Source organism: Jatropha curcas, chromosome 2 (genome assembly GCF_041381405.1).
Source record: "Jatropha curcas cultivar XTBG-Jc1 chromosome 2, XTBG_Jcur_1.0, whole genome shotgun sequence".
NCBI lineage: Eukaryota > Viridiplantae > Streptophyta > Magnoliopsida > Malpighiales > Euphorbiaceae > Jatropha > Jatropha curcas.
Genome location: NC_143152.1, coordinates 11391269 through 11410609, shown reverse-complemented (window position 1 = coordinate 11410609; position 19341 = coordinate 11391269). Strand labels below are relative to the sequence as shown.

General features: G+C 33.5%; 1 protein-coding gene across 1 annotated transcript; it reads left to right on the top strand.

Annotated features, from left to right (window-relative positions):
* The first annotated feature begins 10906 nt into the window (after window positions 1-10906).
* LOC105634476 (DNA/RNA helicase protein) lies at window positions 10907-18376 on the top strand. The gene is made up of 3 exons (XM_012217340.4): window positions 10907-12576; window positions 14569-14860; window positions 17337-18376. The coding sequence occupies exons 1-3, from the start codon at window positions 11053-11055 to the stop codon at window positions 18134-18136; spliced, it is 2616 nt and encodes an 871-aa protein (XP_012072730.1). The 5' UTR covers window positions 10907-11052; the 3' UTR covers window positions 18137-18376.
* The last annotated feature ends 965 nt before the right edge of the window (window positions 18377-19341 follow it).

The window sequence follows — 19341 nt, the reverse complement described above, 5'->3', positions numbered from 1 at the left end:
TTAATTGAGGCAGTTTACTTGCCTAATGATTGACGTGAATGCATTTATGCAGTTGTATAATTATTAGGAGTAGAAGAGAAGCATGCATGAAGTGCTAAAATTAAATAGGCAAAGTTTAGTTCATGTACCTGATTTAATCGTCGGCCGCTTCTTAACTCCAGGTTAAGCTCCTCGTTAAGGTAATACTAATTAATTTAAATTTAGTGACCACTTAACAAAGCAAAGAAAGCAATAAAGCTAAACTAAAATGCAAAAAAGCAGTAAAGAATCGCAAGGAGCGTAGGGGAGAAGGAGCGTCCGTCAACACAGACTGAGTGCCTTGAAATGAGCGCCGTAGGTTCGGCGATCGGGGCCGCTGGATCTCGGCAGCCGGGGGCGCCGGGGCCAGCCGCCGAACCTACGGCGGACGGGGATGCCGTGGTCGGTGGCTGGGGCCGCCGGAGCTGCCGGGGCCGGTGGCCGGAGCCGCCGTGCCTAGTGGTCTTGCTAATTTATCGTTCCGGAGGCTTTTCCGGGAGTTCCGGACCTCCAAAAAATATTTCGGGACCAATTCTGTGATCCTCGTGATTTTTCGGACGTTTTAAGTACCATATTGGCATACTTCCGGTGAACTTTTCGGATGGCCTCCGGTCCGGTCGGACTGTTTGCAGTCCGGGAAAACTGGCTCTTTGAGCCTCAAAATTTGGGTATTCACACACATGTGGAAGGACGGCTCATTGGGTTTTTTGGTGACGCCACTAATTAATTTCCACGTGATGTGATTATATGAAGGTGATAATAATTGTGATTGCTGTTGTATTGCCTTTTGAGTGACAAACTACATGACCATATAACTAAACGAGTGACCAGATTAAAATATTTTAGCATTTATGTGATTGTGTGGGGTGAGAGAATTATCTAACCCTACTCATTGAGTTTGGCGCTCACCCCTGCCTACTATTTTTTTTTTCAGGTGATAGAAAGAAAGGAAAGCCTTATGGAGTTGGAACAATAAATATAGAAGACTATTAATGATAGAAATAATGATGTAAATGTAAAGGTAGAGTTCCGCAATTGTATTCTAGTTGGGTTGTAAATGAATAATAAAAGTTCATATTAAATATATGACCTGTATTTTTTATACGTATGTTAAATAATTTATTGGACCAGAATCCACAATGATGAATAGAATATGAGTGTTATTTAGATAGGCTTATTACGGGTTTCGGGGGCCTTAAGCCTACCCAGGTTCTAGTACCGGTCCGGCCCGCGGAAATGGGTCGTGATAGTCACTCCTTCAAAATAACACTGTTCCATCATATTTTCAACCTCTATGGATAAAATCTCTAATTTTTAAAAATGATGTCGTTTCATCTCAAACTCTCTCCAAATCTTATAATCAATTCATCCTCTTCTTTCTTTTCCATGGGTAGTCATGGCCATATTACAGTTTCGGGAACCGACACCGTCGGTTCGAACCGGCCTGGAACCGTAACCGGAACCGGTGAGAACCGAAACCAGGACGAACCGGAACCGAAACCGAAAAAATCCAATTCGGTTCCGGCTCCAGCAAATAAGGAACCAGAACCGGCGGTTCCAGAGAACCGGTCGGAACCGGACTGGAACCGCCGGTTCTCCGTCCGGTTAGAACCGCCGATTCGAACCGGTTCGAACCGGCGGTTCTAGCCGTTGTAACTGTCAGACCTGCATTTTTTTTTTTAAATGTGTTGTGAAATGTCTTAATTACCCCTCCCAACAACCATAAACGGCTACATAACGGCTAGTTTCAAGAGTATTTTTGGAAAAATGAATTTTTGGATTTATTATAAATACCTCATTTTATTTACAAATTCATTACAAAAAAATCTCAACTCTCTCTACTTACTCTCTCTACAATATACTACACTCTCTACTTACTCTCTCTACAATATACTACACTCTACTCTATATTATTCATTTATTCTTCTCTACTCTACAATCTCTCTTATTAAGTAATTATTCTCTCTAATTTTTTTTATTCAATTGTCCAAATTATATTTTATTATCATATAATGGCAAGTGGAGGAAACTCAAATTCGAGTAAGGGCAAGGGAAAAATTGGAGAATCATCTATCCCTACAAACGACATCTATGATATGATTCCTGACCAATTTAATTTTGAGGGTTATCCAAATGAAAATTTGGATATTCCAACTCAAGAATCTGAATTTAATGAGCAATTTTAAGAAGATGAAGAGTAAGAGCAAGAGCAACGAGCAAAAATTGTTACAAGAGCAAGACCAAGTTTCGACATATTCTCCATTCATTTCACAAAAAAATTCAAAGGTGAGAAAATGTACGATGTAATTTGCAATTATTGTGGAAAATCTTATAAATTTAAACAAGCGGGCGGCTATGGATCATTTTGGAAGCATTTGGAGACAAAACATCCAACAAAAATAGGAGTTGATCGGTCTCAACAACAAATTTCCGGGTACGCTTCTAACCTTTCTTTATTTAAATATTCTGAAAAAATACAAAAAGAAGAATTAGCAAAAATGATTTCTATGGAACATTTATCTTTTAGTTTTGGTGAAAAAGTAGGTTTTAATAATTATTGTCAAAAAGCTTTAAATCCTTCTGCTAAAAGAGTACCAAGAAATACTGTAAAACGAACTACTATTTCTTTATATAATAAAGGAAAAAAAGAGTTAGAGCTTTTATTTTCTCAATTGAAAATTCATGTTTCAATTTGTTGTGATGTTTGGAGTGATCATTGGCAAATGCATTCTTATATGGGTATTACATGTCATTGGATTGATGATGATTGGAAAATTCAAAAAAAAAATTATTGGTTTTCGTGTTTTTGATGATAAACATACTGCAAATAATATTTATAGAGTAATTGTTTCAATTTTAGAAGAATATAAGTTGACAAAAAAAATTTTTTTCAATTTCATTTGATAATGCTTCTGCAAATACTAGATCAATTATTGAACCTAAAAAAATTTGTGAACCAAATATTGGTGGTAAATCTTTTTCATATAAGATGTGCATGCCATGTTTTAAATTTATGTGTACAAGATGGTTTAAAAATTCTTGAATCTTTTATTTCTCCAATTAAAAAAGCTATTTCATATTTATGGACACATCCCCAAGTGATGAAAAGTTGGGCTAAATTTTGTAAAGAAAATAATAAAAGACCAAAACGTTTTCCAAGGGATGTCCCACCTCATTGGAATTCAACATATGAATTACTAAACGAGTCTTTTTCTTATAAAGAATTATTATGCTTTTTTGTTACTAATAATATTGAGGATATTAATTTATATCCACAAAATTGGGAGATTTGTGCAAAAATTTTAGATATTTTAAAAATTTTTAATGATGCTACCTATAAATTTAGTGGGGTTTATTATCCCACATCTAATTTATTTTTACCTATGTGTATTAATATTGTTACTGCACTCCAAGAATTTCAAAATGATGATTTATTAAAAGATTGTATTTTTTCAATGAAAAAAAATGGTTATCTTATTTTAAAAATATACCACCTCTTTATCTTGTTACTATTGTATTTGATCCTAGATGTAGAATGGATGTTTTATGTAATTATTTGACTATTTATTATGATGTATTAAATCTTGATGCAGAAGATAATGTTAATATAAATGTAGTAATGCATGAAGTTAAACAAAATATTATGCAATTATATAATGAATTTGTTCAAGTTTCTAGTTCATCTACTTCTACTTCTACTTCTTCTCAATCTAATATTCCACAATTTCCAACACAAAGGGTAAATGGTGTTGGTGTTGCTCAACAAGTTTTACTACAAAGACAAAAAAGAACAAGGGAATCCAGTTTTATTTCTGAATTTGATAATTATCTAACAACTTCTTTTGAGTTTGGTGATGATTATGCAGATACTGATTTTCCAATTTTAGATTGGTGGAGTCGTCACGCAAATACTTTTCCAATTCTTTCTTTACTTGCAAAACAAATTTTAGCAGCTCCGGTCTCCACTGTTGCGGTTGAACAAGCTTTTAGTCAAGGAGGAAATATACTTAATGAAACACGATCTCGTATGACACTCGATTCACTAGAAGCACAAGCATGCGTGGATGATTGGACCAAGGCCGAACTAAGAGCCTAAGAAAATCCTAAAGAAAATGAAGATTTATTTGATTTATACGATGGGTCCTCAACGGGAACATCAACTGGTGGTGCAAATAGCGATTAAGGTAAAAGGGGTGAAATTGATATAAGGTAAGTAAGAACTACATGGGCTTTGATTCCTCTAAACCCCAAGAGGATACGTAGGCAACTTAATTTTTTTTTTTAAACAAAAAAAAAATTAAGTTCAAGCCCTTTTTTTTTTTTAAATTATGTTCAAACTTTAAAAAAAAAAAATTCAGTTGAAATTTTTTTTTAAAAAAAATTAATTATGTTCAACACTCAACAATTCAAGTCTTTAAAAAAATAAATTTAATTGAAGTATTTTTTAATTTTTTAGGTGTATTTTTTAATTTTTTATGTTCAAATAATTTTTTTTTAAACCGGTCTTTAAAATTTAAAATTTTTTAGGTGTATTTTTTAATTTTTTATGTTCAAATAATTTTTTTTTTTAAACCGGTCTTCAAATTTTAAAATTTTTTAGGTGTATTTTTTAATTTTTTATGTTCAAATAATTTTTTTTTTTAAACCGGCATTCAAAATTTAAAATTTAAAATTATGCGATTCGCCGGAAAACCAATTGGAACCGTCGGTTTTGTAATCGGATCGGAACCGGAACCGAACGGTTCCAAACCGGAACCGGAACCGGACCTTTTCGGTTCGGTTCTGGTTCTGGAACCGGAACCGCCGGTTCCGGAACAGTGGCCAAGTCTATCCATGGGCGTCAATATGGCCTAGAAAGGTAGCTCGTGTTCATAGAGCTACTCATGCTCATAGATCCTTATAGTTTTTTGAACCACCACTGCTATTGAACTGTACAAACGCAAGAGAATGTAGTGTTCATGTTGTGAGTTAATCATCCCATTTGCCATTAAAGAAGCCCCACTCCCTCGATTTGGTAAATATTAGATTCGAATTTGCAATTTCCATTAGCAAAGTTGTTCTCGGACCTTAATCCTTACCATCATGGATAGTGGTTTGCATCTAATTTCCCATTAAATCAAGAGATAGACTGCAAAAATTATTTTGCACCCAAAAAATTTAGAGAAGGCCCACCACAAGGAAAAAGACTTAAATGTTCTCGAACCTATAACAACGCAGAAATATCCAAATCTGAGAAACTTTTAGGCTGACAATTTCAAGATTAAGGAGTGAAGTGTTGTTCGTTCTTTCGATATTGTAGAGATGTTATCAAAAGAGTCCTTCACATGATGTTAAGAATGGTGCATTTTAAAGCTAATTCATGTTGGGTTATCTCAATAGCATGGGTCCCATATTTATTATTTTTCAATCTCAATTTGACTAATTTGGCTTATTAGGGTGCACTTGTGACATAAGCTTAAAATTAGAGTGTGTTAAGATTTTTTTTTGAGTGCAATTATAACAACCTATAAAGTTTGGGGTATTCGGAATGGTTTAGCCCATGAGAAGCATGTTTAAAATTTGAGGTTGCAATTAGGAGTGAAAACGAGCCGAGCTGAGCCAAATATGCTAATATTTTGGCTTGGCTCAACTAATACATGATATTGGTTGAGATTGGCTTGAGCTCGAGCTTTTTAAGGCACTTTGATTAAGCTTGACTCGAATTACAATAATTATTATTAATCTCGGCTCATCGGGCTCACTCATAAAGAAGCTCGTAAAGAATCACTTAACAAATAATGGCTTTATATGTGACCTGATTGTGCAGTGAATTTTTGACAAAATCCATATAGATGCTAACAAAATCCATAAAGATGCTGGCAATAAAGATAAAAGTTAATATAAAATTAAGTGCAAAAGCTTGTTGTTGTACGTCCAATTTTATGATAAAAGAACAGTTTACTAGTAATTAATTAAAAATAATATAATTTATTCATCTAGAGATGAAATCATAATCGTAAGAATAGCAAAGTTAAAGAATATCCTAAATCAATTTAAGACTATAACAGATTATTACATATTTTTTCAATAAAAAATAACCTGCAATCAAATATCCTCTCCACAGCCAATTAGTAGAACCATAATTTAGAAATCAATTTATAAAATTAAACACTAAGAGGATACCCATAAGAAATATGAATAAAAATATTTAATCAGCTCAACTAAAATATTTATAACCCCTCCATCAAAAAACTAAAACAATATAATCACAAAGGAGTAGTCATTACTGCTCAATTCCAACAAATTATAGATTGAGAGGAGTAATAAATAATTCAAAAGATCCAAATATTTTATTTAATGAACATAAAAAATACATTATTTTGATGCAAATTTTTAAAGTTGAAAGAAATACACAAGAATCTAATTGTTATTATTTTATTGGTAGAGAAATGCCAACAGTAACCATTAACCTGAAAAGCGAAATACATAGAATTAGATAATTCTTAAAATATGTAATTTTTGTTCATTTGAGATGTGAAAAAGAAAATTATAACATATCAATATTTTACTTTTAGCATAAATGCTATTCCAAGCATACTTCTTGCATAGACTCTTCTTCACCCTATCACAATTGCAAGATGTAAATTATTTTGTTATATAGTCAAAGAATTAAACCAATAATAGTTCTTATAAGTTTCTAATGAAAAAAGTATCTATTAATAATTTGGAAATAAATTTAAAATGAAATGAAATACCTAAAGATAGTTTATAAATAAAATTTATAACAAAGTAAAGTACATCTGTTGACTTTGTAACTTTAAAATCGCAACGTAACCAATTTTTTTGTGCATATTAAAACTTGAATTGTTTCTGGCTTCAAAGAGCTATGACATCGATCAAGTACTCTACCTCCTGCACTAAAAGTAGACTCAAAAGCTATCTTACTAATAGGAATACAATAATATAGAATGAGTCATCCTTGATAAAACTCAAAACTTCAAAGTATTTGCCTTCCACCAATTTAAGGCATCAAACTTGCTATTTTCTTCATAAACATAAAGACCCTCCTCTAAATAAATATCCAAATCAGATTTGAGAGGTTTGATGGAATCCAATTCTTTTGCCTATAAGTCAAATTCACTCCTACCCTTAGTTTTACTTTTACTTTTATTACTGCCACAAAAAACAGAGCTACTAACACAAAAAATATCATTACTATAAGAACAAACTTGCATATGTTGAGTTTGTTTGACATCCAATGTATAAGAAATAGCCTAATCATTATAAATCTCATGTGAGGAGTGACGAACGAAATTAATATTCAATTCAGCTTCCCAAGATTGGAAAATATTCGGAAAGCAAAACTCAATAAGTTTCATTTTAAATAGTGGATCCAAAACTGCTGCAATAGCCATGAACAAGTTACAGTACTCTCCCTAATATTTATCAAATTTCTCTCTCATTTTGGAAGTTATTTTTCTTATATACTCTCTTTCATCTAAATACTTCTCATCTAAAATTTGCTTAATTTTCCAAATCTCAAGAAGAAATAAATTTGTTGTTGGATATGAACAACCTAAGAAAACATTAGTGACATCATTAAAAACCTCCAAAAATAAACTCACTTCTTCTACTCTTTCCCAATCTTCACTATATGGAAGCCACTGATAATATGAATATCTCTCTTTGTATCTAGGAAAAGCCTCCTTAAAAAACTAAAACAACTTCTAACATTGTATAAGTTGAGTTCCATCGAGTAGGTACATCAAGAATCATTTTTTTTTTTTTTAAGTAGGCAATTGTAGTTGCTTTACAATTTCAGAAAACTTGTGAAGTCTTGAAGGAGACCTTTTCAAATATTTCACACTTTCACGTATATTAACAAACACATCTTGTATTTTAGTCAATCCATCTTGAACCATAAGATGTAAAACATGTGCACAACAACAAATATGAAATATCTTACCTTTGAGATCTTCACAAGATCTCTTAGGTTTTTTACAACAACACCATTTGATGTTGCATTGTCTAGTGTAATAGTACACACTTTTCACTCAATCTCCCATTCACAAAGGCATTGAAAAATGCAATCAGCTATAGCAACTCTAGTGTGTGGAGGTGCTAAACCAACAAAGTTTAACACACACTTATGTAACTTCCATTTTGAATCTAAGTAAAATCATGTATAATGTAAATAGTCTATGGTTTGATTCGAAGTCCACAAAGCAATAGTTAAACTAATTTTATCAATGCTAACAAATGTGTCTTTCAACTTCTTTTCTTCAACAAATATTTTCATGTAATCATTCCTTAAAGTTACTCGCAATATTCTCTCAAAACGAGGATTAAGAGTTTTAAGTAACAAAACAAATAGCTCATGCTCAATCATTCTAAAGGAATATTCATGAACAACAACCATTTTTCCTAAAATTTCTCTAATTTTCTCCTTATTATACTTGTAAGTTGTAAGGCTACTGCCTAATCCTTCAGGACCCATTAGCTCAAGAACCAAAAGCTTTTATTTTTTGTCAACAACTTGACGACTAACACTAGTGTTCACATGTCTTAAAAAATGAGTAGTTGAACCTCCAACATTAATAGTCAACAACGCATTACAATAGTTGCATTTTGCCTTTCTAGCCCCATCTTTAAGCACCACCTCTGTGAACTTCGTCCAAACTTTTGACTTTCGCTTCTTTTCTTTTTTTTTCTGTGGATGATTTGTAGCTTCCTTATTTATTTTCCCTTTCTGGTTTAGTGATAATAGATACATTTTCATTTGTAGCAGAATTCGAAAAGGAATAGTATTTATTAAATATGTAGTAAATAAAACATAAATAAAACTAAAATAATAAAATACTAATAAAATAACAAAATAATAGCAATAACCATGTTATTAGGTCCAAATTTTCTCAATAATTAATTATTTCTCATATTATTTGCACAAACAGATTTAGTCGAAAATTTTTGAAAAGTTCATTCAACTGAAGGAGATAACTTTGTTCACATTTCTTATAGTCAATTTAAAATAATAGTATGGTTATACTGCTCCTGTTATCCATTTTATATTATGATATATATATATATATTTTTTTTTTTTGGGTAAATATGCTTTAAGAATGTTGTAATATTGTATATTGTATCTTTATGCAGGTCTGAATGGAAGAATATTATAATGCATTTGATTTAGAGAAGTTCTAACTATATACTTTCTAGATTAAGTTATCAGTAATATAATTATGCTATAGAAATAATAAGCAACCCCTTCAAGGAAATCATATAGTATAAGAACTATAAATATCAAAATTCTAAAACTTCATTTTTGCTAAGAAAAAGGTAAAGAAAAAAACCATAACTAATGAGAAACCCAAATAAATCAAGTTTATAGTCATAAATCTCTACATGAACATCATTCATATTTCCCTTCATTAATAAGCAATGTTTAACAAATGCTTGTTGCACAAATTACAAATTGAATTTCAAAAAAATGATGTTTACAATCAAGTAAATCTAAATCAAATACTAATTGAGGGAAGAACAGAAAATTAAACCAAATGAATTTAAATTTATAATAAGAAAATTAACAACAAGAAAAGTTAAATCAAAAGAGAAATCTGACATTTTGGGTTATTTGTAGTCATTCTTTGATAATAAAGAATAATAAAGAAGAAATTGAAAGATTTATAGTCGTGCTTACATAAAGAATTGGCAGCAAGCTTAAAAAAAGTGAGATCTTTGAGTTTTTATTCTGCAGCAGAGGGAAGATTGCCACCACCATTCTCAACAATTTAGCAGTATTGTTACTCATTCCTTAGTCACTTACAACATATTGTCTAAATCTGAATCTTTCATTTGAAATTTGATAGTATTAGAATTCTATTTGAGTTGTAGTTTGCTTTACCTTTTTATCTCCTAATTTCTCATTTCTCTCTAACCGTACATCTCTTTTTGCATAGATAATTGGCAAAGGCACGGTAGGTAAAAGCAAAATATGCCACTTATATCCCATGCATCAACTAGTTATTTAAATAATTTACTTAAAAAAATCAGTAAAACTCGTGCACATCCGAGTTGAGTTTTTGTTTTTTCATGCTCAGCTCGTTTGTAGTTCAAGCTTATATTTTTGATCAAGCTCTGTTCGTGTACAATATGAATGGATTTGAACAAGATAAAAATCGAGCTGAGCTCGAGTTGAACTTGAACTACAAGGATCAAATCCTTCCGTCCCAGATATTCTATATAAAAAAAGAATCAGACCGATAGCTTAACCACGGGAAAAAAGAGAAACTTTTTTATGCACATAAGTTCAAAAGATGAGAGAATTAAGGATACCTATCAGAAAAACTAATCCAATCCATAATGATGTACCAGAAAATACAATATTTTTGTTACTTGACCAATCATCAGGAGAAGAAAAAAACAACGGATACACTAATCAGTAAGATTGATGAATTAGCAATTAATGCAAAAACAGCCAACTGGAAAGCAATAATCATGTTTTTAATCCTCCAAACTATCAACAAAAGAACTATACACCATTTGATCCCTTTCTTAGCTGCTATAAGTTAAAATAAAAAAGAATTTAATGGGCAAATACGTGAAAGTCTTAAGGTCAAAATATATATTTAGCTGTCGAAATTGATTTCATGCGTCATTTCAAATAAATAATAAGTTAATCCAATTTTATCATAAATTAACACTAAAATTAATTTATTAAAATTTATAATATTTTGTTTCAAAACAAAATGTATACTAAAATAAAAATAAAAATATTAAAATTAAGATTAAATAATTAAAGCCTACATTTTATCCTTGAAAATATGGCCGCGGTGCAGTGACATGCAATCTCATTCGGCCGTGGTCAAGTTCTCTTCATTATCTTTATCCAACCGTTACCGCACGCCAAACGCGCCCTTTCTGTTCCATTTCAAACACTATGCAATAAAGTAGGATTCTAACACTGCAGTATGTCATTTTCTTATAGATTCCCACACCCAAAAACCTTTCTCTAATAAAACCCACCGCCAACCGACCACACAACTCAAATATCTCTCGATGGAATTCGACGAAGAGGAAGACCCAGTCGCCCTCTTCATGTCTCTCGATGATTGGCAGGACTGCTCTTCTCAATCCTCCACCGAAACTTTCATGGTCGGCTTCGTTATCGCCAATATAGTGGGTCTCCGTTACTATTCCGGCACAATCACTGGCCGTGAATTAGTGGGTTTGGTCCGAGAACCTCTAAATGTTCATGATCAGAACGCTATCAAAGTCCTAAATACAAGATCGCTTCAGGTGGGTCACATTGAAAGGTCAGTTGCTTCTGTTTTATCTCCTTTAATCGACTCTCGTAAAATTACAGTTGAAGGTATCGTGGCGAATTCGCGAAGTAGTGGCAATAAGTTTAAAATCCCTTGTCAAATTCATATTTTTGCGAAGTTTGAGGATTTTGAGAGTGTAAAATCTGTCATTTCGCGCGGAGGGTTGGTTTTAATTTCAGAAATGGACCCAAGTTTTGGGTTATCAGAGGCTATGGTGGTTAAAGAAAAGAATAGGAAAAGCGGACTTAAAAGTTTGGATGAAATATTTAAGTTAGTTGACGACAATGTGAATAAGAAAGGGAAACTTGGGGCTCTAAAGCCACCCAAAGAGGTGATTAAGTCTAATCTTTTTGTGCACCAAAAAGAGGGATTATGGTGGTTGATGAATAGAGAGAATTCTGGAGAGTTACCTCCCTTTTGGGAGGAGAAAGATGGGGAATTTATGAACGTTTTGACGAATTATCATACAGATAAGAGGCCCCAGCCATTGCGTGGTGGAATTCTTGCAGATGACATGGGTTTGGGCAAGACTTTAACTTTACTTTCTTTGATTGCTTTTGATAAAGTTGATACTAGTGCCACTTTATGTAGAGACAATGTTGGAGAACATATCTGCGAGTTGGATGATGAATCAACTGTTTTGAGTGCTAAGAAGGCTAAGAGGGGTAGGCCGAGCACAAAGGCACCTCTAGGGCAAAAAAAACATAAAACTGAAAAAGGCCTTTTTGATAGCAATGTAAAGGGGAAATCTGTCTGTGTAACTGATAAGTCTTCTAGTGTTTTGGGTGTAAAGACTACATTAATTGTATGCCCTCCTGCTGTATTTTCAACATGGATAACACAACTAGAGGAGCACACTCAACGTGGATCATTCAAGGTGTACATGTATTATGGAGAAAGAACTAAAGAAGTTGAGGAGCTTAAGAAGCATGATATAGTGTTGACGACATATAGTACTTTAGCTAGTGAAGACTCTTGGGAAGACTCCCCTGTGAAGATGATTGAGTGGTGGAGAGTTATTTTGGATGAGGCTCATGTCATTAAGAATGTGAATGCTCAACAGACTCAAGCAGTTACTAATTTGAAGGCTAAGAGGAGATGGGTCGTTACAGGAACACCCATACAGAATGGATCCTTTGATTTGTTCTCCTTGATGGCATTTTTGCGGTTTGAGCCATTTTCCATCAAGAACTATTGGCAAAGCTTGGTACAGCGCCCACTTGCACATGGGGATAAGAAGGGGCTCTCACGATTGCAGGTAATATCATATTGCAGATTATTTTTATGCATATTATGCTCAGTTATATTTATAGCATACATATGGAATGATGTTGGATCAGGATTTCTTTGTTCTATGCAGCTGAATGTTTTGTTTTTTGAATGTGTTAAGGAAAGTCTATCCTTGCTATGTGCATAGCATTATCTTAGGGATTTCTTCCAAAATAGTCTAGGATATATATTCCTAAATAGTTTAGATCACTTGTATATAAACTTGTACCTCTTCACAAAATAACAGAATAATTTTCTGTCCTCATTGAAATGATTAACTCCATGGTTATGTTTTCTGTAGCTGTACAGAAAAATCTATTTTTTCTAGAGCGCAAAGAGATAGTAAGAGACTGTTATTTTTTCTAGAGCATAAAATAGAGAGTGATATATCGCCTCTGAAAGCAAGCTTTCAACATTTTATGACATCCATATTCTCCTTTTAGACCTTTTCTGTTTTCCATTAGTAATATGCATTAGTAAGGATGACTTGGAGAAATACTTTGTATAAAATAATTTCGGTTTACATTGTTTGAATTTATAATATACACTTAACCCCCCGTTTGGAATAAATGAATTCTGCAAAATTTTGTGGAATTCATTTATAAATCTAAATTTATGTTTGTGGTATGAAAAAATGAAGAATTTAATTGTATGAATTCAAATCTATTGATTTGAATATAACTAAATCAAATTTTACTATAATGGTGGAATATTCAAATGAATTCCACAAATTTAAACAACCCAAAGTTTTATGACAAAACTATTCATTTTTCTAGTCTAATAAAACTATTATGCAAGGATACTTTAAGAAATAAAAGCAAATGAATTTTGAATTTATTCTAAACATGAAAAATTCATTGATAAATGAATTCTAGATGGGGCATTATAGTCAATTATAAGAATGGCAACAAGTCAAATGTTCATTTCTAATAAACCAATATTAGTTATGAATTATGATGATAAAAAAATTGAGTAGTTGATTAAAGTGTTAGAACTCAAATAGTTTTAATTTGTTGCAGTTTAACTTAAAATTATATTTTCACATATGAATTTGAGTTATTTTGCAACTTTTTGGGTGTCATTCACCACATGCACCATATAATACCACAGCATCTTTGTTGTGATGATGATTGCAGCTGCAATTTAATACCATTTCCATTAAGGGTGTGTTTGGCATTCCTATTTGAGTTACCTTGGGGACAAAGCACTTTGTTGAAAATGTTCTTTTGTCTGGAGCACAAAAGAGACAGTTGATATATAGCCTCTGAAGTGAGATTTTAACTTTTTATAACATCTAGATTCTCCTTTTAGACCTTTTCCATTTTCTTTTATTAAGAGGCGGTAGTGAGGATGACTTGGGAGTAGTCAATTGAAGGGTTAGAACTTAGAAGTATTAATTAGTTGCAATTTAACTTAAAATTATATTTTCAAATATGAATTTAAGTCATTTTGTAACTTTTGGGCATTATTTCACCACATTCACTACATAACACAACATCTTAATTGTGATGATAATTGCACTTGCAATTTAATACGAGTGCCATTAAGGGTGTGTTTCGCATTGCTCTTTGAGTTGCCATGGGAAAAGAAAGCACTTGGTCAGAAATGTTAATTAGAGGTCATTAAAGTTTGTTTTTTAGTCATCATTATGCCAATTTTAAATGGAGGAAACACGAATGAACTTGGGATATAGGTAGTGCCTATGATCGTCTTGTTATTTTTACCCCTACTATTTCCCATACAATCTATTTAATTAATTAACTGCCCAACTTTTACTATTGTCTTTGTTCTTATTCATCAATACAGTGTCCTGTCTGTGGAAATCAGATACTAAGAGGTGGCAAACTAGGTCTATCAAAAGGCAGTTAGAGCCCTAAAGCCTATTAAATATGTTCTGCAGTTTGCATTTTAAGAAATGTAATTGAGGAGTTTTCTTTCCTTTATTATATTTGTTTTAAGCAACAACTTCATATGATTTTAGGTTTTAATGGCAACTATTTCTTTGCGGAGAACAAAGGACAAGAGTTTAGTTGGATTGCCATCTAAAACTGTTGAGACATGCTACATAGAACTTGTTGGAGAAGAACGGGAATTGTATGACCAGATGGAAGCAGAAGCCAAGGGTGTTCTTCAAGGCTTCATTAATGCTGGTAGTTTAACGTGCAACTATTCAACTGTACTGTGCATAATTTTACGACTTCGCCAGATATGTAATCATCTGGCATTATGTCCTTCAGATCTGAGATCACTACTTCCTTCTAACAGTATTGAAGGTATAAAATTACTTCCCCTAGTTAATGGAATTTATTTACTCAAATTCTGATGAGTTTTCGTGGTCTTTAAGAAAGCGAAGGGGCCCTCCTTCGTTGAGAGAACTTCTCCCACTTAAAGGAGAACCTTCTTCAGGTTTTTTCTTGCGCAATTTTGGTTAAGAAACTAGAACTATTGTGCTTAATTTTGACTTATTTTGGCCAGTCATATGTACACACACGCACGCGTGCTTGGATTTCCTTGAAACGATTGTTTAAATTCGTCTCTTGCTCTTTTGGTCCTGGAGATTGCATTTTCCTTATTGGGGTGTGTGTATTTTTTCTGACTTAGCTTCAAGAGGAGAAAATCCCTGAGTCTATTATCTGCGGGCCACTTTGGTTTGCGCTAGACATAGTAATTAAAGGTGCAAGCGCACTAAGGCGCAAAGGGCTGGCCTCTAGGCGAAGGCGAGCGCCTGAGTGAAGTGAGGCGCAAAAAAAAAAAAATGTGAATGAAATACATAAATCTGAAAAATATATTTTAAGATATCAATCAAGAAAAAAAAAAAAGTAGAAAACATGGAAAGAAACACACATAAATCAGGAAAAAATGGCAACATGGCAAGTTATATTTTAAGATATTAAAGTTAAGACAGAAAAGATCATAATCAAAAAAATGAAAAAAAAAAAAAAAGAAAAGAAATAGAAAGCAAATATCGGAAGAAAAATTGAAAGAGTTATATCTGGATGGAATGGGGCTAAAGACTAGATTGCAAGAGGTGAGTGCTAGATGGAGTGGAGGTTGGATCACAAAGCACATCACCTGTTTTTCTGTCACATTTTATTTCTGTTATATTTATTTATTTATTTTGTGTAAGTTGATGTTGGCTAGATAGCTTTATATTGAAAAAAAAAAAAACCCCTAGGTGACTTGTTCTGGAAAACAAAAAATAGAAAGGCACGCCTTTCTCGAGCCTTAGGCGCAAAATGGCGCACGCCTCTACCCAAAGGCGATAGCTTGAGTGAAGTCGCCTGCCTCAGGACTGTTGAGGCGCAAGCCCTTGAGCCTTAAGTAAGGCGCGCCTGAGGCGTGCTTGAGGCGCAACTTTAATAACTATGGCGCTAGATTGAAAATTGCGCACAATTCCTATAATATGATTCTGTTTTTTGTTCGGTATACAAAGGGACACAGACTTATATTTGAATAGCCTGCTTAGTTGCTTTTAGATGAAAATGGAGTCTACATTCGAGTATTTAAAGATTTATCATTAAATTGTAGTGATATTATATTAAAAATGAAATTGGACTAGGAACCTTCAAATAGAAGACAATTGTTTCCATTCCCTTCCCATCTCAAAGCAAGCTAAATGTGCCCTTTGATGGATATATGCATGTGGGTGCAGGGGAAGGGAACGTATTATGCTCAGTCTCATACTACCCAGGAACTTGGGATTAAGCTTGGTTTAAGGTATGGTTGGATAACATTGTAGGTTTTCTATAGCAAAAATTTTGCGGACATCTTGATCTTAAGATTCAAATACACCTTGGTCTGTTAATGTTTAGGATTTGAAGTAGTGGTTACACAACCTCTGTTGCTCACTTTTTGTGCGGTTTATTATACATTATTGTAAATGTTTCTTCCATGTTACTGGTTGGTCTTTTGATTCTTACTACTTGTTTCAAAGACTGTTGAAAGTGTTCTCTAATGGACCATGTGCATCTTGATACTCAACAAGTGGGTACAAGGATATACTCAATATTTCCTTTCTTGTTGATGTTCAACAATAATTTCTGGTTTAGGATTTGATTGTGATTACATCTTGAGACTTACTTTTCTGGACATTGTGAAACTTAACTTTAAAGGAAGAACTTTGGGAGCTTGTGGTTTGAAGTGCGGGTAACAAATCAGATCCCTATGGGGGATAGTTTTTCTGAAGTGTTTTCAGTGTTTCAAAGGGGAAGGCTGCTTGCATGTAACATCTCATGGAGGCTGCAGTATGGGAGGCTCATCAAGTTCAATACTCCTTTTAGCGAAGTTGATGTTCTGTTAATCTGTGAGAATGCTCTTCTCATATGGGGAAAATAGTCATTGGGATATCTTGTTCTGCATTTCTGCAAAATCCTATCTAAATCTATCAAGAACTTATGGCATTGATCAGTGTGAAGAACAAAAGGATCATAATGTTGAAAATCTCATTAAAAAGAAAAAGGCATAGCATAAGTGGAACTTTGGAAGATGTATTATTCTTTTGGTACTCTCTAGCATGCATTAGTCACTATTTGGTAATACCTGGTCAATCAGGTTTACATGTGTAGTCAATAAGCTGTTTCTTGCATCTATGGGGTACTTTAGCTGAAAGTATGTATAGATTGTTCATATCTACTTTTGGCTGTTTTCATCCTAGTTACTGGATTTTTGAATATTGTGGTATGTTTTCATCCTAGTATGTATAGATTGCATCTATGGGGTACTAAACATTCAGTAATTGATTCCAAACAGATGTATCCAATAACCCTGAGTTGCTCAAAAAGGTGGTTGCTGTGCTACAAGATGGTGAAGATTTTGACTGTCCAATCTGCATTTCTCCGCCAACTGATGCTGTAATCACACGCTGTGCTCACATCTTTTGCCGAGCGTGCATCTTGAAAACCCTACAGCGCACAAAGCCCAGCTGCCCACTCTGTCGTCGTTCTCTATCGACATCTGACCTGTTCTCAGCTCCTCCTGAATCATCTCAAACCGAAAACATTGAAATATCTTCTTCAGGAACACATTCAAAGGTCTCTGCTCTCATGAGGCTGCTCATAGAAGCAAGAGGTGAAGATCCAACTGCGAAGTCAGTAATATTTTCGCAATTCCAAAGGATGCTGATATTACTCGAGGAGCCACTAAAAGAAGCTGGTTTCAAGATCTTGCGGTTGGACGGGTCAATGAATGCAAAAAAGAGAGCTCAAGTAATAAAAGAATTTGGGGTTCCTGGACCTGATGGTCCCACTGTTCTGCTTGCAAGTCTTAAGGCTTCAGGAGCTGGTATAAACCTTGCAGTTGCTTCTAAAGTCTATTTGTTTGAACCATGGTGGAATCCAGCAGTTGAGGAACAAGCAATGGACCGTGTCCACAGGATTGGACAAAAGCAGAATGTGACAGTTGTGAGGTTGATAGCTCGAAACAGCATTGAGGAAAGGATACTAGAGATGCAAGAAAGGAAGAAGAAACTGGCAAGGGAAGCTTTTGGAAAGCGGGGAGCAAAAGCGCGAGAGGTTAGTGTAGACGACCTTCGTGCACTCATGTCCTTATGAGTGACAACACAAATATGTGCACATACTGGTTCTTTTGAAAACTTAAATGCCTTATACTGGTGTATATCTGTATCATTTTGAAGGCGTTTTTTGAGTCGAGCACCTATTGCCATAGCAGTCAAATAGAATAGGATGCTAATACACATTTCACTGATGCTAATGTAATTAGTAACCGGGGGAAGATACGGTCAGTGTATGGAAGACTCGATTTCAGTTCGAATCTAACTGCTGTTTCATTCATTTTTCTGAAACCGAGATCAGAGCTAAATGACCGATATAGGAGATGTTCGTGGAACCAGAAATTGCCTTCCTTTTCAATGGGCAATTTTTACAATGTACAAACTACTGCAGAATTTACGATATATGAAACCATGAAGGATGCTCATACCGCCAATAAAATTTATTTAACGGCCCTATTTTCCTAACGAAACAATCAACTATCAAGTATTTCCTACTAAACTTACATAATCTATTAAAATTCTCTTTTTTCGCAATTATTTCTTTATGTTAGCATCGGATAAAAAGTCTAATTTTAAATTTAAAAGAATATAATAATTAATAAATGAAACTCACTCCATCTCATGTTGAACCTGGTGAACTGTGCAAGTGAAGAAATTCTTACACTCTACCACTTAGTCATAAACTCATTCCAACGAAATAAAGTCACATCAGCAATTTTATTTTTTCTAGCTTGTTAATTTTTTCACGTTTCCCGTTTGATCCTTTTTTCTAGATTATTTCTAGTTGATTTTTTCATGTTTTCCATTTGTTTCATGTTTGGTTAGAGATAGAAATGTAGTTGTGTTAATTTAGGAGTTACTGACGTAGCATTATTTTATTTTATTGAATGAGAAAAAAAAAAGCTGTTAAATATGAATTTATTTCATTTTGTAGGTGTATAAATGACGTAGTAGACTAAATCTACCTAAGAATTTTTCATCCACTCAACATTATTTCAAGAACCACTAATGCTTTGTTTGGACGAAGAGATGATGTAAAATGAGAGTATAAAATGTTTTACCTCCTTATTTTACACTCTTTATTTGGTTTGGAGGGAAAATAAAAAGAACGAGAATAAAATAGCTTTATTTTACTCTACTCTAGTTGCACATTTCTTGTTTTATTTTCCTCCCTTTTTGGAGAGTTAATTGGATGAAGTAAAATAAGATTATTTTATATGTACCCATAATTTTTACATCCTTCCC